Here is an 18,370-nt window from a genome sequence, read left to right on the forward strand (position 1 = left end):
GACAAAATGTAACAGGACCAACTCATCACCATAACGCTAGATGGAGGTGATGTTGATAATATAGAAATTCTGCCACAGAGTGATTACATCTCAGATCATTACCTAGTCTCTTGTATGCTACGATCAGCTAATGTTACTCAATCTACACCACAATATCTTTCAGGTAGAACTATACTTTCGACCACTAAAGATAGATCTGCCACCTCATACACTCAGTAAACCACAAAGCTTAGAAGAACTTGATGAAATAACAGAAAATATAAATATAGTCATCTCTAGCACTCTTGATAGTGTTGCCCTCCTTCAATTAAAGAAAATTAAAGAAAAAAGCCCTGCACCATGGTACAATGATCCCACTCATGCTCTCAAGAGTATGAGTGGTCTCGGAAAATGGAGTGCAAGTGGAAGAATACAAAATTAGATGTATTTCGTGATGCATGGAAGGATATTGTCTGTAGCTACAGAGAGGCATTAAAAGCTGCCAGGTCAGCATATTTTAGTAAACTCATAGAAAATAACCACAACAATTCTAGGTGTTTATGCAGTACTGTCTAAATTGGTTAGGAATCAAGCATCGACTGAACCAGATATTCCATCGCAGCACAAGAATAATGACTTCATGAATTCTTTACTGATTAAATTGAAATAATCAGAAATAAATTTGGAATTATGCAACCCAATACTTCAGGAAAAAAGTGTCTCATAATTTTCCTCACGTGCAACTTCAATCCTTCGCTGTCATAGGAACATCAAAAGCCACAACATGTATGTTAGATCCAATACCAACTAAGCTCTTAAAGAGGTATTCCATGTAATCTCAAAACCTCTTCTTAAAATTATTAACTCCTTAGGACATGTCCCGAGAAACTTCAAAATGGCAGTTATCAAACCACTTATTAAGAAGCCACAACTTCATCCTGAGAATTATGTTGGCATTTGTGGAGCTGCATTAGCATGGTTTAGGAGCTATTTGGCAGACCGCTTCCACTCTGTCTGCAAATGATTTGTTGGACTCAGAACCGTTGTGTCCTAATAGTGACACAGGTATCCATTTTTTCTATTCAAAAGCTTGTTTGGAACAAACATTCGCAAACATAATTCAGGCTTGACGTGAATAGGATTAAAAACAGGACTTCCATTTATACATATACCATATTGAGCATTCTAATGTCTCCCATTCATTTTAATGCAAGTGCTCCATCTCTGGCTTAATAGTCTTTGGTAAAGTATTTTCAGAGATATGAATGTAAATGTACTGCCTGAGGCATTATAGGAGGAGATGGGTCACTCATATACATAGGAATGGGAGAAATCTTAATGCTAAAAATGGTGGCTGTAAGAATGGATGTTCTGCCTTATAATTAAATAATCTTATTGATTGAGACACTGTCTGTCAATTTACTCAACACGCACATGTACATTAGCTAGACCATTCTTTATTTCGGGTACTTCAAAAAAAAATTTAAACAAATCTTATAGGTGCCTTGGTATTGTGGAATGATGTGTACATTTGTGGAGTACCTGATAAAGTTGTTGGGGCTTGTGGTGGGTGTTGTCTGTTTGGAGGATGGTGTGAGCGTGCCTTCATCCTGTTCACTTAGGGTGTCTATGGTGGAGTGGTTATCTGGAGTTGCGGCTCCACTGCCCTGGGGAGTGGACTGAGTGCTCACTGGCTCCAAGCGGGAACTACAACACAACATGGACAAGAATCAACAATCCCACATCTGTGTTCAAATCTGCATTCACATGAACAGAAAGGGAAGGGTTCAGGGCTGTACCTAGAGCGAGAGTGGTTCCCAAGCTGGTACATGTGTGGGTTGTACTGGGCCATGATGGTGATAATGTCACATTGCTGGCCAATTATGAGGCGTGCCTGCTGCTCGGTGGCATTCCGCAGGTTTATCCCATTATACTAAAAGAAAAAAGGAAAATTGCAGGGTCACAACACAGTTAAAGTCTTATAAACAGCATTAATTTAAGCAACAATTTGCTACTTGATCAGGGTGTGGTGGACGTGGTGTTAAATCAGACTAATTATACAGATCTTCCTTGAGACATACTTGTCACTCAGACAACCCCCTGACAAGCAGATTATGAAAATAAGTAGATTTGCACATTCATAATAACTAACCTCCAGCAGCTGGTCTCCATACTCTAGTCCAGCCTGGTGTGCGATGCTACCCCCTGTCACCTTGGAGACAAATATACCTCCATTCTCTCCACTCACAATGGAGATCCCGAGAGGCTCAGCCCCTTTGTGCACGATGACATTCCGTGGCTCCTCCAAGTATGGCCTGTCAATTAAAGTGAATATAAAAGTCAAACATAACCAATAACTGAGACAGAGATGCTCTGCAGGGCTTAGTCAGGGTGGATGCCAAAATACTGCACCAGAGGAGGTCCATGCAAGTGGGTATTTGCAGTTGAGGAATAACTGCATTATAGGCACTTGAGTGCGCACAAACAGGGCAAAAAAGCGGGAGTTTGCATACAGGATGTCAATAAAAGATCCAGGAAGATTTGTATTCACACATCTATCTTACACATTTTAATTATGCCTGTACCATAGAGTGACTTATAGCCCAAACAAGTAAAACATGCTTTAATGTATCAGCAAGTCTGTACAAACATATCAACACATTTTACTATAAGGTACACAACATTTTAGCATATTAAGTACACAAACAAAACTCTACATCTCTGAGTAAAGAAATGATTAAAGCTGCTGTAAGTGGTGTTAGCTGTCTTGCTAACTCACGCCAGACTTAAGGGGGTTGCACTCTGAACACGTCAGGCAGACGACATACAGCGTCTTCAAATTAGAAACCACTGTTTCTGTGAAAGTTTGCAGACCGCCACGATCGTTCAGAATACATCTATGGCAGCCAGCTATGACTTCATAGGCTGCTCAAAATAGTAATGCGACACTTTGTGCCACTCACACAGTTTTACTTTAAATTCCATAAAATTCTACCTGAATCATTATTAAGGAACATACATTGACATTTTGCACAATAAATGTAAACATTTTCCATGCAAAAATTATTGACAGGCAGAGAGCCAGCTTCAAGTTTTTTGATTGGCTAACAAGTGTGGGCCATGCTTACATAGATTTGCCATTTACAGAGCCTAAGGCAGTAAAATATACAGCGGCAAGAAAAAGTATGTAAACCCTTTGGAATTACCTGAATCTGTGCATAAATTTGTCTTAAAATCTGTTTGATTTTGTCCTAAATTCCTTCTTAACGTGGTGCAGGTCTAATCTGCAGCACCCGAAAACACTTGGTTGAGGTTATTGCCGCCAAAGGAGGATCGGCCATTGTTAAATCAAAGGGTTCACTTACTTTTACCACAGCACTGTGAATGTTTAATGGGATGCATTCAGTAAAGATATGAAAGATTATAATTGTTTATGTGTTGTTAGTATAAGCACATTGTATTTGTCTATACTTGTGACTTTGATGAAGATGAGACCACATTTTATGACCAATTAATGCAGAAAACCAGCTTATTCCAAAGGTTTCACATACATTTTCTTGCCACTGTATCTCTCAGAACAACCATTTCATTTATTAGATATCAGGGATATTTTATTTTTGGTAAAAAAAATGCTTACAGCAGCTTTATACCAACTTTACCATTTTTTATTAATCAACAAAATCTGGATCTTTTCAGGACAAGGGCAGCCAAGCTGACATGCAAATACTAAATGTCTCCTCTAACCCAAACTATCGGATCGGTGCATCCCTACATATATTTTACTACAAAAATAGCTACATCTCCATTATACAGATTTATCATTCATGATGAATCACTCACTGAGCTATTTAATCAAAAAGGAAATTACAAGCCGCAGGTAAAATTACTCAATAACACCAATTAAACTTAAAAACTCCACATTAATAAAATTATCGCCACAGATTCATAAACTTGAAACCCACACAGACGTATTAAAGTAGTTCACCACAAAATTTACATTTTGTCATAATTTACTCACTGCTATGTTGCAAGAAACACAAAAGGAGGTGTATAGGACATGTATAATGTCAGAGCTTCTGCACTTTTTAATTCCAATGGGCCATCAGAGACAGTGTAAAGCACTAGTGGAAAATCACTGCACCAGCCAGATAGGTATAAGATATATATATAAGAGAATGTAAATGATTCGTATGATATTTGCGCTTATAAGTGCAGCATACTAAGAGCAGTGAAGAATCATTCTCACAAGCTGTGACAGCATAGTCTTTGACGGATTCAGATTACCTTATCATTTTGGAGTTTTTAATAGTTTCGGTGAGTTTTATATTTCACTTGTGACATTTTCTGGGCTAGTCGGTAACACTATTTGCTACTTGGTGCTATTCGGTGGCTGGTGTTAACCACGCTGATAAGTTGGCAGTTCCCGCTGACATGATTATCTCTCCATAGGGTTCATCGTGCTGGTGTTTTTTGAATATTTGTGATACTCTGTGTCCCGTGGTGCAATCCACCCGGCCAGTTTTTGGAGCGGTATTCTTAAGTGGCGATAGAAGACAGGTCGTATGCTGGCACCCATCGGGGTGGATCGTGCACTGGAAATAAAACAGCATGTCGTGGCCTTGACAAGGCTCTAAGGTGTAATGTGCACTGCCCTAGTGCACATTGTGGGAGCACAGGCTTGCTTTTGAAAAAGGCATACAAGTCTTCTACCTACAATGGGTCTTCTGGTGATGGGTCATGTGACCTGCGAGTTGGGTACTCTTAACACTCCTGAAAGCCTGCAACCAAATTTGGCTTGCTCAGGAGAGACTTTCTGAGGATTGTAAGACTCTGTCCAGGCACCTCCCTCTTCTGACATAATGTTCCAGAACTGTTAAAAGATAGGGTGAAAAGATAGGTGTCTGAGGCCACCCACCAGCTGACACTCCTCCATTTAAAATGCAGAGAGCACAAGTTCACAATCGTTACGCAACGCCGGGGCAACACTTCGCCATCACCCTACTTTACAGCCACAGGACCCTCAGAGGCCTCGTACTGCTGAGGATGCTAGTGGTTTTGACCACCTAATTGACAGTCGCCTGGGGAACCATGGCAGTGCTTCACCACTGCCGCCAAAAGTTGCACACATAAAGACGTAGGAGCTTGGGCCGGCTGTTGGCTGTTTTTCAATGCAACAGCTAGACTACTGGAGACAGCCTCACACAGCCATATTAAAGTAGTTTACCACAAAATTACAATTTTGCCATAATTTACTCACCGCTATTCTGCAGATTCCTGGGTCCTGAGGTCCTTTGTGTTAGAGATGACCACTCACGACACTTATAGTTTGCAAGGACAAAATTCCTTTGGGTCTGGACACACTCACGAGGATTGTGAAACACTTCACTCCACTTCTAGAGGATTGTGAACCTGTGGGTTTTCACACTACAGTGCTAGGGATCGTTCCACATGGCAGCTCTCTGCTTCATGTTGTAAACTTTTTTCTGCATGGGGCAGGGAGCATAGGATAGATCCCAAGGATTGATGGCAAGGCAGCCTTCACACTGCAAGTGTGTGTTGCTGCTATTTCTGCCTACCATGTACCAGTTGGTGGTTCTTCTCTTGGCTTTCATGGACTTGCTTACAGCTTTCTGAAGGGTGCAAGATATTTAAGACCAGCCCGTAATTCCCTTTTTCCTGTGTAGGATTTGCAAATTGTGCTTACATCCCTATGCTTCTCTCCAATTGAGCCTTTGCAGAGGGACGATATTAAATGCACATCCTTGAAGACTATCACTTCTGCTAAATAAGTTACCAAGTTATATGCACTGTTAGCAACTTGTGCTTGCATTGGTTGCCAGAGGACTCTGGGTTTGTCCTTAGGCCCAATCAATCTTTTCTTTCAAAAGTCCTCCTTCCTCAATTAATTAATCAGTCCATTGACCTGAACATTTTTTGCCACCTTCAGAGACTTATGACACAAGGGCTTACCTATTGTGTTCAGTACATGTCTTAAAGTATTATGTGAAGTCTACAGTTCAACTCAGGCAGTCAGATCAGCTATTTGTCTGTTATGGTGGTGTGAGTAAAAGGGTCCTCACGTCAAACAGATGATATTGCACTAGATCACTGAGGTAATCACCATGGCATACAGGAAGGCCCGTGCTGCTGCCACTTGGGCTTCTCCATGCACCTTTGCTTGATTTTACAAGGTCAACATTGCTGCCCCCATGTTGTGAGTTCTGAAATTCTTTGAGAGCAGCCTTAACTACTTTTTCAGGTGGGTGGTATTCCTCATGACTACGTTGGTAATGGTCATCCACTATTGTCAAATACTGCTTCTAGCGGTCAGTAGGAATGGAAAAACAATGCTAGTTACTGTGGTTTTGTGAACTTTGGATGACCGCCAGAGTTCTTAGTCACTCGGAATGTGCAAGAAAGGCATATCGAGGTGGAGTGCTGAGCTACTGTGGTGTTTATCCCTTCAGAGCTCAGGCCCCATCACCACATGACATTGTTTGTATATTCTCTCTACCTATCTGGCTGGCGTGGTGATAATTCTCTAGTACAGTGGTTTCCAACCCTGTTCCTGGACCCACTGAATTTTTTTGATTTCTCCCTAATCAAACACACCTGATTAAACTTATCAGCTTGTTAGTAGAGACTACAAGACCTGAAATGGGTGTGTCAGATAAGGGAGATATACTAAATGTGCAATGCTGAGGGGCCTCTAGGAACAGGGTTGGGAACCACTGCTCTAGTGCTTATCAGTAGGGGGAGGGGAAGATAATCAGTAAATAGGGTAAATTTGGGTCTGTTCCTTACACAAAGCTATTGTTTGACCTCAAAAGTCTTAGAATATAGTGCATGAAGCATGACTGCTTTTTAAGGTACTTGGCAGTAAATAGAATTATAAATCACCATCCATTTTCGTTGTATGGAAAAGAACATCTTTTATAATTCATAGAGGACAGAAAATAATATGGGTGGAAAAGACATAAGGGTCAGTAAATTATGACAATTGTAATATTGTGTGAAATATCCCTGTATAAATGGAATTCCAATAACCTTATAGTAAATCAAATTATCATAGCACATCAAACACAAAACCTGGGCTGTTTACTAAGAAAAAACGAAGCAGCAGGGATTTCTACAGCCAACCAAGTTGTAGAAAAATTATGTTTGTCAGGCATTCCCTGTGTGTAACTGGCAGGAAACAAACCTCAGACATCTGAGAGAGGAGAACCTAGGCCTAGCAGCCAGAGGGATTTTTAGAAAGGATCTGTTACGGTACAGAGATCTGAAAGATTCAGAGGCGGCAAAGAGAGAAAAACAGATTGTGAAAATCTTATGGAGAGACACACAAGGGAATCTGTAAGAAGATAAATATGTTGAAAACAGTGAGGAGATAGAGGCACACGGAGGAAATTATAATAAATACACAAGAACAACTCAGATGGCTGACCTAGTTTACCAAATTTTTATGATTGTGAAGATTAGGGAAATAGTTAAAACATGAACCAAAACTGTGTGTCTGTGTCCGCCAATGTCATTAGAAAAAATGCAACTGATTCTCACGTGTGTTATAGTCTCGTGATGTCAGAACTTTAAATAAATGCCAAAAGGTCTTGCCAGCATTACAGCTTAGTGGCCAAAAACCTCCCACTTGGACAAGAGCAGCCTCCTGCCTGACATGTAAAGAGAACAACCAGAGTTTGTTTTGTTTTTACGTGTCTACATGTTTTAAGCTGTTGTGTGGCTTGGAACATAGCACACACATTGTATGGACTCATTTTATAGATCTAATGGTTCTGTGATAATGGTTCTTTTATGGTATTTATTGTCCTTTTTAGAGCTTGACAGCACCTGATCACTCAGAACTTCTTAGACAAATCAACATATGAAATGTTTGGAATTACATGATTTTTGTGAGAACAGCTTTGAAAGTTCTAAGATCCTTCCAGATATATAATTCTATATTCTCATGTACTTTAAGAGCAGAGTCCAATTATTCACATCAGATAAAAGGGCTTCCTGAGCTCGGTCGGGCTGCTGCATGTGGATAAGGAGCTGTTGCTTGGCAACCTGATGGAAGGAGGGGGGCTGCAAGAGTTTACCTGTCTTTTCTCCGCTCCCCAACAGGCATGGGGCTGACAGAGATCCTGGGTAGAGTGGAGATGGAGCCTTGGGATTGGCTGGAGGTGAATGAGGATGTCTCCAGATTGAGAGGAGACAGGGGTGGAGTGATGAGACAGGGACTGCTGCATTCTGAATGAGACAGAGATCCTGATGAAGAACATGGATACATAATAGTCAGTATAATGTGCTAGAGTGAAAATATTTTTTCCCCACACAAGGACAGTGCAGAACAGGATGGGGGGACATTGCTAAAACAACTATGCCTCGACATTTTTTAGCCTTTTGAAGATATTTGATATAAATCCTTATACTGTATGGATTTGCTACGTAATGTCTTAAAATGGTGATTTTTTTTTTTTAAGTATTTTTTTATTTAAGGAACCATAATTTCACATTAGATTCAAAGTGTTTCAAGCAAGAAGAAAAATACAGTAGAAATCTAGTAAAAACAAATAAAAAAAATGTTCCACATGCCTTTTATTTTTGTTTTGTGTCTAAACAAACACACTGAAGAATGATATTAATTCATTTTCAATTATATGCTCCAATATAATAATACACAGTAATAAACAACAATTATTTTTTTCACAAAAACAGTTTAATATATGAAACACACAATGCAAAATATTGCATCGACATTTTTGATTGACAAATTGTTGAATCAAAGCTATGAAGTGACTCAATGAAATGGTTTTGTCCACTATGTCCACGGAAATGAAGACAGCATACAGCATTTTAGCAACTGTAGTTAAAATCAGAGAAACTATTATTGATCTCATTTATCATTGCTAGACAAGGAGAAATCACAGAATTTGTGTAATGGTACACACTCTTTAGGAAACTTAGTGGACAAATAAATGGTGTATTAAAATGAAGATATTCGCAACATTGCTAATTTGGTATCAGCAGCAAAATCAGGATGAATAAACTGTGATAGCACACCCATAAATTATACCTAACTTTATTTATATACCATAGCACCTTTTAGCAATTAAGCACAAAGTGCTTCACAAAATATAAAATCAAAACACTTATTAAATCAAGCACAAAGTGTTTCACAAAACATAAATCAAAACACACTAAAATGTAAAGTTTATACAAATTAGTTTTTAAAGGAGACTTTAAAAACAGACACCTATTCAGCAGATCTAATATACCAGGGCAGGCTGTTCTTGGGGCCTTCACTACAAACCCTCCATCACCTTTTATTTTGCATCTGGCTCTTGGAACAGCCAACAGTTCACAACAAGATTTAAGAGGTCCAACAGTTTCATAAGGTCTAAAAAGTTATGCTAAATAATCAGGTGACGAACCATGTAATCCCTTATATTCAATTAATAAAATCTTAAAATCAATGAATTGGTCACAATGCAAAGAAGCTAAAACTGGAGTAATATGATTAAAAGACCATCTCTAATCTGTCTACATTCTCAGAACCTTAGATGTCAATGGAAACTCAAATGTTGTGTGTAAGATTCAAAATTTGTAATCTGCAGAAAGTTAGTTCTATACAAAACAACACTCTTGAACATGCATTCTTACTTGCTGACTCTGTGCCTCTGGTTAGTTAAGGTTCCAATATTTCTGTGGCTTGTTTATGCCTAAAGCATCCCCTATTTAAAATGTTAGACTAAGCTAAATTAAATAAATACTTTATCAATGTTCCTGTACCATATTTATGCTACAAGCGGTTATTTATATAGTTGCCTTTTGCAGAATTGAAATTGAAATGGTCCATAGTGATTATGCAATTTCCTTTCAAAGGAAATGTTACCCTGCAAAAAGGAAGAATTCAGGCACATTAACATGAGGAAGCTCACCTCTGTCTGAGCCCAGTACTGAGCGAGGATAACGTGGCGTGGAGGGGATCTTTATCCTTTCATCCTTGCGAAACTGCAAGTTATTAGATGAACCTTCAGGAAACAAGGAGGACAAGATGAGGAGACTAAAACAAACATGAGCAAAGCACAATACTTAAAATCACAGATTAGTAATGAATAATCATGATTTTAATATCAAGGAAACTCATCCACATTTAGGATTATTGGTGTCAATGTGCAGACCTAAGATAAAATGTCTTGAGTGTATACATTTTTGAGGAGAGAGACTGACCGAGTCTAGCGCTGGACGGCAGTGAGTTGGTGCCGTTTGAGGCCTGGCTGCTGCGGGAGGACTCAGAGTATTCTGTGGAGCGTTTCTGGCTCGAGTCTAGACTGAGACGTCCTTGATGCTGAGGACTGAGGAAAGAGAAGGAAACAAGAAGGGCAAACTGAACAGGTCGACACGTACTAGATCGGTAAATGCTTATAATGGGGTGAGGGTACATTTATTCTCCTGAGAGACGTATAAACAATTCTCTGTTTATGACCTCCAACGCAAAGGGTCATTTGTACTAGAGATGGGCGTAAGTACTCGGACGTGGCAGCAATGATCGATAATGAAAACGATGATCGATAGTGATCACGCATTATGTGAATTTTCACTTCATTCGAAACCCAGTGACAATTGCCTGACAACTAAACACAAATGTGTCAAAGGAGGAGCTTATTTTTAATTTTGAGATTGATTACTTTGTGACTTTGAGGGGTACATTGATTATCCGAGCAATAGCAATGCAATGCTATCATTACAATAATCAAAACAAAGAGAATGTAACTGACCGTGTTTAACAAAACGTCTCTGCAAAACGTTTGCTAAACATGATATATTATCATTTAAATACAAGAACTTTGACTCGTTAATGGATATTATTTAATAAAAATGAATGATTGTCACGGACTAAACCTCCCTGCCCTGCGTGACGTAACACACACCTGCATCTCGACGAAATTAATTAAGATTTCCGCTTGAGTTTCGAAGTTAGATTTCCGATATAAAGTGTAATTCCGTTGCACTTTCCTCAGTTGAAAGGTTCAGACTCTCAGAGTTGAATGGAACGCTTCATGAATCACAGCAACAACAATACAGAGCTTCGTGGCTTTCCTCACAAGAGCGAACATTTGGACACACACACACAGTGCGAGTGGCATTGTACAGCAGGCGAGTGTTTCAAACAGTTAGACAGAGTGCAGTTAAATGGAACACAATGCAGCATCTTCAAAAATAAACTTCAACTTAACACATTAAAACGCAATGATTATGGCATCTCCTGTTGTTTGAAAATATACTGTTCAGACAGTCACGAAAAAACCTGGTGCGCACTTGCTAAGATCACTTCGGTAACCTGAAGGAATCTAACCTGCAATCTTTTGTACATTTTCTAACATACTATTTTATAGCAGCCTATAACAATGAATAGATGATACACTGGAACAATAAGACGCAATGCAGCAGCCATAGACATTTGTCAGACAGGTTATTATAACATGTATATTATATATACACAGTTACAGTTATATGAACATGTAATTGCCCCTTGAGTACAAAATAGACAAAATGAGTACTCGAATAGACAAAATGACCAAAATGCCCATCGCTAATTTGTACTCAGTGCAACATAATTGAAAAGTCTGATGATATCAAAAAACTGCAATAATTCAAGCACTTCCAATATATACCACAGAATCTTAATGGTGAAGTGTGTAATATCTGTGCCACTAGCGACACCAAGCAGAACTGCACAAATAAGTGTTGCCAAACCCATATAGTACATGTGGTATGTTTATCTCGGTGTGTGCAGTGTTACCCATGGAGTGTTTTAATGAGTGTGTGCAGTGTTGGTTATCTCAGCAAGATTGGTGTACCTGGGGTGTGTGTGCTGTTGATTGATCTTGTTGACGACAGTAGGGCAGTTGTTAGTGTGAACTCGGTGACTCCGAACCATGTAAACAGGGTTCTTCATAACGGCTGTTACGGCAGAGCAGGGGGCCAGTCCTCGATGTGCTGAGTCTAGAGTTTAAACAACCACATTATCACCAATAAAACACTTCAATGAGAAACACACACAACCCTTCAACTTGCCTGCTGCGCCCATATTTTTCATTTCTACCTCTATTACGCCGGCTACCGCTCTCCTCGCATGGTTGAGAAAGACGTATTGTATTGTCCAAATTTAACATAAATTGCAAAATTTCTTACCAGCCATGAAACTGTATATGGCATAATTTCTATTTAAAAATCATATTTTTATCCCTGTCACAATTGCTGACATTCAGGGCAAGTTATTGCGTTACTCAAAACTAGTTTCCGCCTCTTGGTAAAACTGCACCTGTCACAAAAACGAGAAGGCATAATTTTGTTTGTCTTATTTTCGCGTTGGTGGCATTAGGTGAAGAATATTCCACAGATGTGTTGCCACGTGAAGTACTGAAGAAAACAAAACTTTAGGCATCCTAGATAAACTTCTGATGGTAAAAGTAAAAGATGTGGAAGTTGTTTTAATTAGTAGACATTTGAATTGAATTGCCAATCAATTAAAATGATGAGTCAATCAACTGCCAATCAGTGATGAGTCAATTACATCAGCAAGGATCAGGCAATCATTCTTAAAAATCAATTTTAAGCTTGTATCGTTTGTTATAGTTAATGTTCCTAATAGTTACCGACCAACTTCTGAGAAGTTTTTAAATGAATCATCAGGTAATTTTTAATTTGTTTTTATTTAATAGGCAGAGCCTAATTGATCTAACATTTGTGTCAATTTTGCACACTGATTGAACAGTTCCTGCTTGTGTTGTGAACTGACAGATACACTGGGTGACAGATGAGCAGATGGTGGGGAGTCTCGGAAGGCAGCCACCCTGGCCAAAGCATGAATTATCATTTCAGGCAAAAATAGAGCTCATTATCACACAAATTCCATGCCAAATATATATTCATGTGACAGAGGCATCAAGCAGCACCCGCTGTGGTTTGTCCTGCTTTTGCAAAAACCTATATCCTGACAATTTGTTTTTCTTCTTTGCACTGGAAAACAATGTACCTTTTCTGGTTAATTTATTTAACGTTATACAACAGTTAGTTCTGGTCCTCTAATCTGATATGATAAGTGGCACTCCAAGAGCATTGATTCTTTGTAAAACAGCGCTGGAATACTTCTGTGTTTGTACAATTGAAGTTGGAAGTTTGCACACCTTTTTCACAATTCCTGACATTTAATCATAGAAAACATTCCCTATCATAGGTCAGTTAGGATCACTACTTTATTTTAAGAATGTGAAATGTCATAATAATAGTAGAGAGAATTATTTCTTTCATCACATTTCCAGTAGGTCAGAAGTTTACACACAATTTGTTATTATTTGGTAGCATTGCCTTTAAATTGTTTAACATTTAAACGTTTTGGGTAGCCTTCCACAATCTTCTCACAATAAGTTGCTGGATTTTTGGCCCATTACTCCATACAGAACTGGTGTAACCGAGTCAGGTTTGTAGGCCTCCTTGCTCGCACATTCTTTTCAGTTCTGCCCACAAATTTCTATATGGTTGAGGTCAGGGCTTTGTGATGGCCAATCCAATCCTTGACTTTGCTGTCCTGAAGCCATTTTGCCACAACTTGAGGTATGCTTGGGGTAATTGTCCAATTGGAAGAGCCATCATTTCCTGGTTGATGTCTTTACCTGTTGCTTCAACAAATCCACATAATTTTCCTTGACATCTATTGTGCACCAGTCCCTTCTGCCACAAAGCACCCCCACAACATGATGCTGCCAACCCCATGATTCATGGTTGGGATGGTGTTCTTCGGCTTGCAAGCCTCACCCTTTTTCCTCCAAACATCACAATGGTCATTATGGCCAAACAGTTCAATTTGTGTTTCAATAGATCAGAGGACATTTCTCCAAAAAGTAAGATCTTTGCCCCCATGTGCACTTGCAAACTGTAGTCTGGCTTTTTTATGGCAGTTTTGGAGCAGAAGCTTCTTCCTTGCTAAACAACCTTTCATGTTATGTCGATATAGGACTCGTTTTACTGTGGATATAGATACTTGTCTACCCGTTTCCTCCAGCATCTTCACAAGATCCTTTGCTGTTGTTCTGGGATTGATTTGCACTTTTCACACCAAACTATGTTCATCTCTAGGAGACAGAATGTGTTTCCTACCTGAGCTGTATATGATGGCTATGAGGTCATATGGTGTTTATACTTGTGTACCATTGTTTGTACAGGTGAACGTGGTATCTTAAGGTGTTTGGAAATTCCTCCCAAGGATGAACCAGACTTGTGGAGGTCCACTGTTTTTTTCTGAGGTCTTGGCTGATTCCTATTGATTTTCCCATGATGTCAAGCAAACAGGCACAGAGTTTGAAGGTAGTCCTTAAAATACGTCCACAGGTACACCTCCAATCAGAAGCTAAGTGGCTAATTGTCTAAAGGCTTGACATAATTTTCTGGAACTTTCCAAGCTGCTTAAAGGAAAGTTAACTTAATGTAAACATCTGACCCACTGGGATTGTGATATAGTCAATTAAAAGTGAAACAGTCTGTATGTAAACAATTGTTGGAAAAATTACTTGTGTCATACACAAGGTACTTGCCAAAACTATAGTTTGCTAATATGAAATTTGTGGAGTGGTTTAAAAATTTGTTTTAATGACTTCAACCAAAGTGTATGTAAACTTCTGACTTCAACTGTATATACTAAGCTTGAAGGTGTTCGTAATGTTCCAGTTGGGTTGTCAGTCTGTGCAAAGCTTGGCAACGCACAACATTTGATCCTGCTTTGTCTTCTTTTGGAACTCATTTTGTTGGTTAAGCAAAAATGTATACAATTGCTGGTTATATTGCATCTAAAACATAAGTTACTCAAAATTAACTTTGTAAATCTATTGTATATAAGCAATATCATACAAATGAATGCATGTGATTAATTAAATATGATTAAGACATTATTTCCTTCAAAGTTTTGAAAATGTTGTAGCAGGTCTTCTGTGTTTGCCTTTTCCGTGTGTTTTGATGCAGTTTGAATTAAACAAAAATAAGCAAGTGAGACAAGTTGCATTATGAGTGTAGAGTATGAGGGATAATCATTAACTCAACGATTCTGAATTCAAAGAACCCCTTGTAAGATCACTGAAATGGCACCCGCTAGTCTGTTGAGTACAATGCGCTATTGACAGAGGGACCGCGTGCTTTACCATGTGAGAAAGGCACGTGAAAAGTTGGGAAAAGTGTGTGTCTTTCATTTAAAGCCTAGAAGGGCTTATTTCTAAGGAGATATGTTTAAAAAAAAATATGTTTAATATACTTGTGTATTTCTGATGTTAGATCAAAACTAGTTAGAATTGTTTCGTTGTGTAGTTTAAACTCTGAGGCCTTATATTTAATAGCCTAAGAGTGTATATCCACTTTTAAGTGTACCAAATACACGTTTCTTGGTATCAAATTAAACCTTACGGCTTGTCCTAGCTGAATATAAAGATAAGGTTACTGTAAATTGTTGTCTGCTATGTTTTTACTGCCTTTTGAGTGAGTCAAACCAAAGTCCTGACCCCGAGTCATAAATTTTGCAAATGAGCCTTGACGGGACAAAGGAACCGTCTTGCGCCCAAAATAAAGGAGACTTTTACGACCTCCAAAGGAATGTTCAGAGAGTGCTGACTCTCACTTAATTCTTACTGAGAAGGAGAAATGAACCCCTTATAATCCTATATATTCTATATATATATCCATGTGATAAATGTATTGACATGTATCTAATGTTCCATCTCATGATTTTCCTTTATGTTGTTTGGTTTATGTTTCCTTGCAAACTCTAATGGGTTAATGTTTCAGACTTTGCATACTATGGTTAACCGAAATCATATGTGTGTGGCACATTTGGTCTCTATAACTTGGTATTTTGAAGATCGAAATGACTGTGTACATGATATGTCGATAACAACAACATATTAGTGTTACAAGAATATTTCTTAGTTTCTTCATCGGCAAACACCCCTCCAGGGTGCACACGCAATGAGCACCCTTAGAACAAAGAGCAATAAACCAAATTTCCGCCTGGAACTTCCACCCTTCTTATTGGTCGAGCCAATGAGAGGTGGGACACGTTTTCTAAGGTTATAAATTGCATCCACACCGGCCCTTCACTCTCTTACTTCAACTCTCTTTTGCTGCCCCCACTTCCGCTCTTACATCTTCCCCTTGGACTTCTTCTGGATCTCTTCAAGCCATCTTACATTTCTGCCTTCTCCCCCCGATCTTCTGCAACTCTCCGGAACACTCGTCAACTATTCAACAGCTACTCTTAAGACGCCTCGAACTTTCCGCGAACAATCCACGTTCTGGAAACACAGACAGGAAAGCCCATCTCAAGGACGCCACGGAGACGCGGCATCCACGCAGCCTTGCTCAGCCACACATAGGTCCATTGTGCAAGTATTATTCCATTGAAATTCAAATGCATCACATTCAAATGTGTGTAATTTCCTCGCTGGCTCCAAAGGGTTAATTGTTGAAATAAGTTTGCCATACCTCTAATAATTCTTTACTTTCCCTTACTGTGTTTATTTTGCGTATTTTATGTTTATTCTATGTTAAATGTTTGTGTTGTCAAGTGTAGTGATATATCCTAGTGTCTTGTATTAAAATCAATTATACGCTTGATTTACTGTGTTTGTTGGTCATAAAACAAAGCCTCTTCAATGTGCGATCTAAAGCTACGAGCTGATATTATCAAAGTAAGTTAACGTGCTTTGATGAGTAGGCTTATAACTAAGAATAAACCTTCAAGAGAATTGATCAGGAGTATTTAGCAAAGCAGTTCAGCTGGACTAACTGACTGATTCGTGTAGCCTACGGGTCAATTCCATTAAGGTGTTATTAAAATTAATATAGCCTGTCTGCATATAATGTATATTCCTAATTAATTATAATTCGTTGTGTTTAATTATCTATATATATTTGAAGCAGACTCTTGGACTATATAAGCCCTTTTTGGGGCGTTTTTGTATGTATTGTTATCTGGTTCAACCTGTATGATTAATCATTGATTACGATCATTTAAAATTAATTGTACATTCCCCAAACCTGACCTGGATACCCTACATGAGTGTCGTCCATACAAATAGCCGAACATAAATACACACAGGCCTATTTTGTTTTCTCTAAACTGAATTTCTGAGAAACGTGTTTACTATGGAAAAAAATAAATATTTTAATCAATTGACAGCCCCAATTCAAAGTAATCTAAACTAATCATGGTATTAGCTAAATATATATTTAGACAACATTCATGACCTAATACAAAATTTAAAGTATGTAACTTTTTCAGTGTTCAAATACTAGCTAGTATACAAGCTTAATATGCAGAAACAACAACAAGTAAGCCTTCATAAGTAAATTTTCTAGAAAGCTGTTAACACTATCTCTGTGGCACTATAAATTACTTGTGCTTGTTTTGAAAGACCTACTTAGACCCTTGGACAGCTGTTGTTCAAACCGTCAGAAAGTCCCACTCCCAACTCACACCAGTGGTTGAGTAACATTGTTGGGAGCGAGCCTATCTGACAGTTGGAACTACAGCAGACAAGGGGCGTATCGGAAAAGCTGTTTTGAAAACAATGTTTATTTTTGCAATTCCGTTCGGCAGAGATAGTGTTGCAGAAATGACATACTTCAGCTTTAAAGACTTTAAGAACTACATATCATGAACTGATTACAAGCATAGTTACACTGTTTCCACTATGTATCTCTTTACTATAGTTAAATTCTGTTCCTTTATTTAACACCTAGATGAGTATGTAGAAACATTCACCAACAAGTCTATGTGTTAGGGGTTTATTAATCTCTCTAACTGAGTAAAGCGACCCTGAAGTGCAGGCAGAAGAGTAAATATTGAATGTTATTGCATTAGAGGAGGATTAATGGACATAAATCTCATTCTTCCTGGCAGCACGAACATTAACAGCAAAAATTATAAATGGGTTTCATCTGGTAAATCAACAAGCTCGTTTAATCATATTTGCATGATTTTCATAAATAAGCAATTCAATTACATGGAGTTCACCATAAAATTAAGTCAAACGTTAATTTTGCAGCCTGCCTTGATCAGAATAAGATCTCCACAGAGTAAATACAGTTAGAGAGTGAGTAGGAAGAGTGTTGTTGAAGAGATTAATTCAAATGTGGCATGGGCCGCTCGGGCTCTGATAAGGTTGGCTGTAACTCACTGGGAGGCAAGGTTCCATTATATGCTGAAGGCACGAAACCCACACTGTGCCTGTGAGGTCTGTTAGGAGAGGATCGCAGCATCTCCCTTTGCTCCACACAGTCACCATCATTTGAATAACTCTGAAAAACACACACATGCACAGCATTAGATAATGTAGTAGACAGT

At 38.7% G+C, this 18,370-nt stretch overlaps 1 protein-coding gene across 1 annotated transcript in view; it reads right to left on the reverse strand.

Annotated features, from left to right (window-relative positions):
- LOC127661010 (disks large homolog 5-like) overlaps positions 1-18,370 on the reverse strand; it is a 109,522-nt gene that overhangs the window by 19,894 nt on the left and 71,258 nt on the right. The window contains 8 exon segments of the mRNA XM_052151535.1: positions 1,522-1,686; positions 1,779-1,912; positions 2,132-2,294; positions 8,076-8,244; positions 9,918-10,010; positions 10,210-10,334; positions 11,841-11,985; positions 18,204-18,324. Of these exon segments, the coding sequence (XP_052007495.1) occupies positions 1,522-1,686; positions 1,779-1,912; positions 2,132-2,294; positions 8,076-8,244; positions 9,918-10,010; positions 10,210-10,334; positions 11,841-11,985; positions 18,204-18,324 (1,115 nt within the window).

This window comes from Xyrauchen texanus, chromosome 20 (assembly GCF_025860055.1).
Source record: "Xyrauchen texanus isolate HMW12.3.18 chromosome 20, RBS_HiC_50CHRs, whole genome shotgun sequence".
NCBI lineage: Eukaryota > Metazoa > Chordata > Actinopteri > Cypriniformes > Catostomidae > Xyrauchen > Xyrauchen texanus.